At 45.8% G+C, this 1,248-nt stretch overlaps 1 protein-coding gene across 1 annotated transcript; it reads left to right on the forward strand.

Annotated features, from left to right (window-relative positions):
* Window positions 1-800: 800 nt before the first annotated feature.
* Window positions 801-1,016, forward strand: SARC_15690 (hypothetical protein; the record flags this gene model as incomplete). Its single annotated transcript, XM_014290196.1, has 1 exon — window positions 801-1,016. A coding segment is annotated over one exon (216 nt), but the record flags the coding sequence as incomplete, so codon positions are not given.
* Between the last annotated feature and the right edge of the window lie 232 nt (window positions 1,017-1,248).

Raw genomic sequence — 1,248 nt, forward strand, 5'->3', positions numbered from 1 at the left:
ATCATGCAGTGTTGTTGGCATCACCATGACATACCAAGTAGTCGGTTATTAAGCTGCCTCTAGCGAGTTATGGGTACCCCGTGAAGCTGCACCGGTCGATTGGCTTGAGAGTATAATGTAGTGATGTCGTGTGTAAACGCTCGCAAAATTATCAAAGAACCCGTACATTCACTACAACCATGCTCTCGGCTAGAACACGGTTCGTCTATCGAGTGACTTACAAACCAATCCCGATTTTTCTTTTTCTTTGGTGACTTCTTCTGTATGTCTAATAGAGTTTGAAAGTGGAAGCCAACGAGAGACGACGAACCACATCTGTGGCGAGCGATTCTAATGGCTCTAACGATGTGTCTGACGGCATGCGCGTATCCCGTATGTTGAGATGTCCCGGAAGAAGTGAGGTTTTAACCGTGTTAGTTCATAATGTGCGGTGATGGTTGAGATGCACAGATGAATTGTAGCATACGTACCTGACAGAATAGTTGCTAACTTATCGGCGGGTGTATATATGTACCTGTATGTGTACCATGCTCTGCGCTTGTCCAATTGAATGCATAGTACAGTGATCCACGTGTGTAGTTATGTGTGTGGCTGTGGTAAGCCACGGGTGTCGTTGTTATATAGACATATCTACACACTTCAATTTGTTTTTATAGTGAATCCGTTTCACTGACTTTCCCCGTCGGTGAATGTCAACTATGTGCCTTATATTCACGTGCATAGTACTAATGTGGATTGAATTCACTCGTAGCTGCACTGGTACACAGGCCAAGCGGTTCAAACCGGTGATTCATAGTTTCATGGTCCATGCACCCTCACATCTTCAAGCAGAAAAGGATGGGGCTAAGATCACGACCGTAGTCGCGACCACACCCGGCGGCGATAGCAAGGAAGTCCAATACACAGAGCCTAATGTCGTGGGAAATGGCTCGTTCGGTGTGGTGTTCCAAGCTCGCCTAGTCAAAACAAACGAAACCGTAGCTATCAAGAAAGTACTACAGGACAAGCGCTTCAAGGTAGGTTCTGGATTCTAGATGAACTAATCATTGACCCGGTACTACGAGATATGATTACTCATCGTGTGGTGTATCTGCGGTGGCTTGGAGCCAAGTCGACCAATGACTCGGATGTCGGGATGTTTTCATGATATAAGTTTATATTTGTGCGAAACTGCTTGTATGTCTGGTGTCACATAATCTATACGCAGACATGTTTGGGAGGTATTCTGTGCGTAGTCGTGGGCGCGAT

Source organism: Sphaeroforma arctica, assembly GCF_001186125.1.
Source record: "Sphaeroforma arctica JP610 unplaced genomic scaffold supercont1.6561, whole genome shotgun sequence".
NCBI classification, from domain to species: domain Eukaryota; class Ichthyosporea; order Ichthyophonida; genus Sphaeroforma; species Sphaeroforma arctica.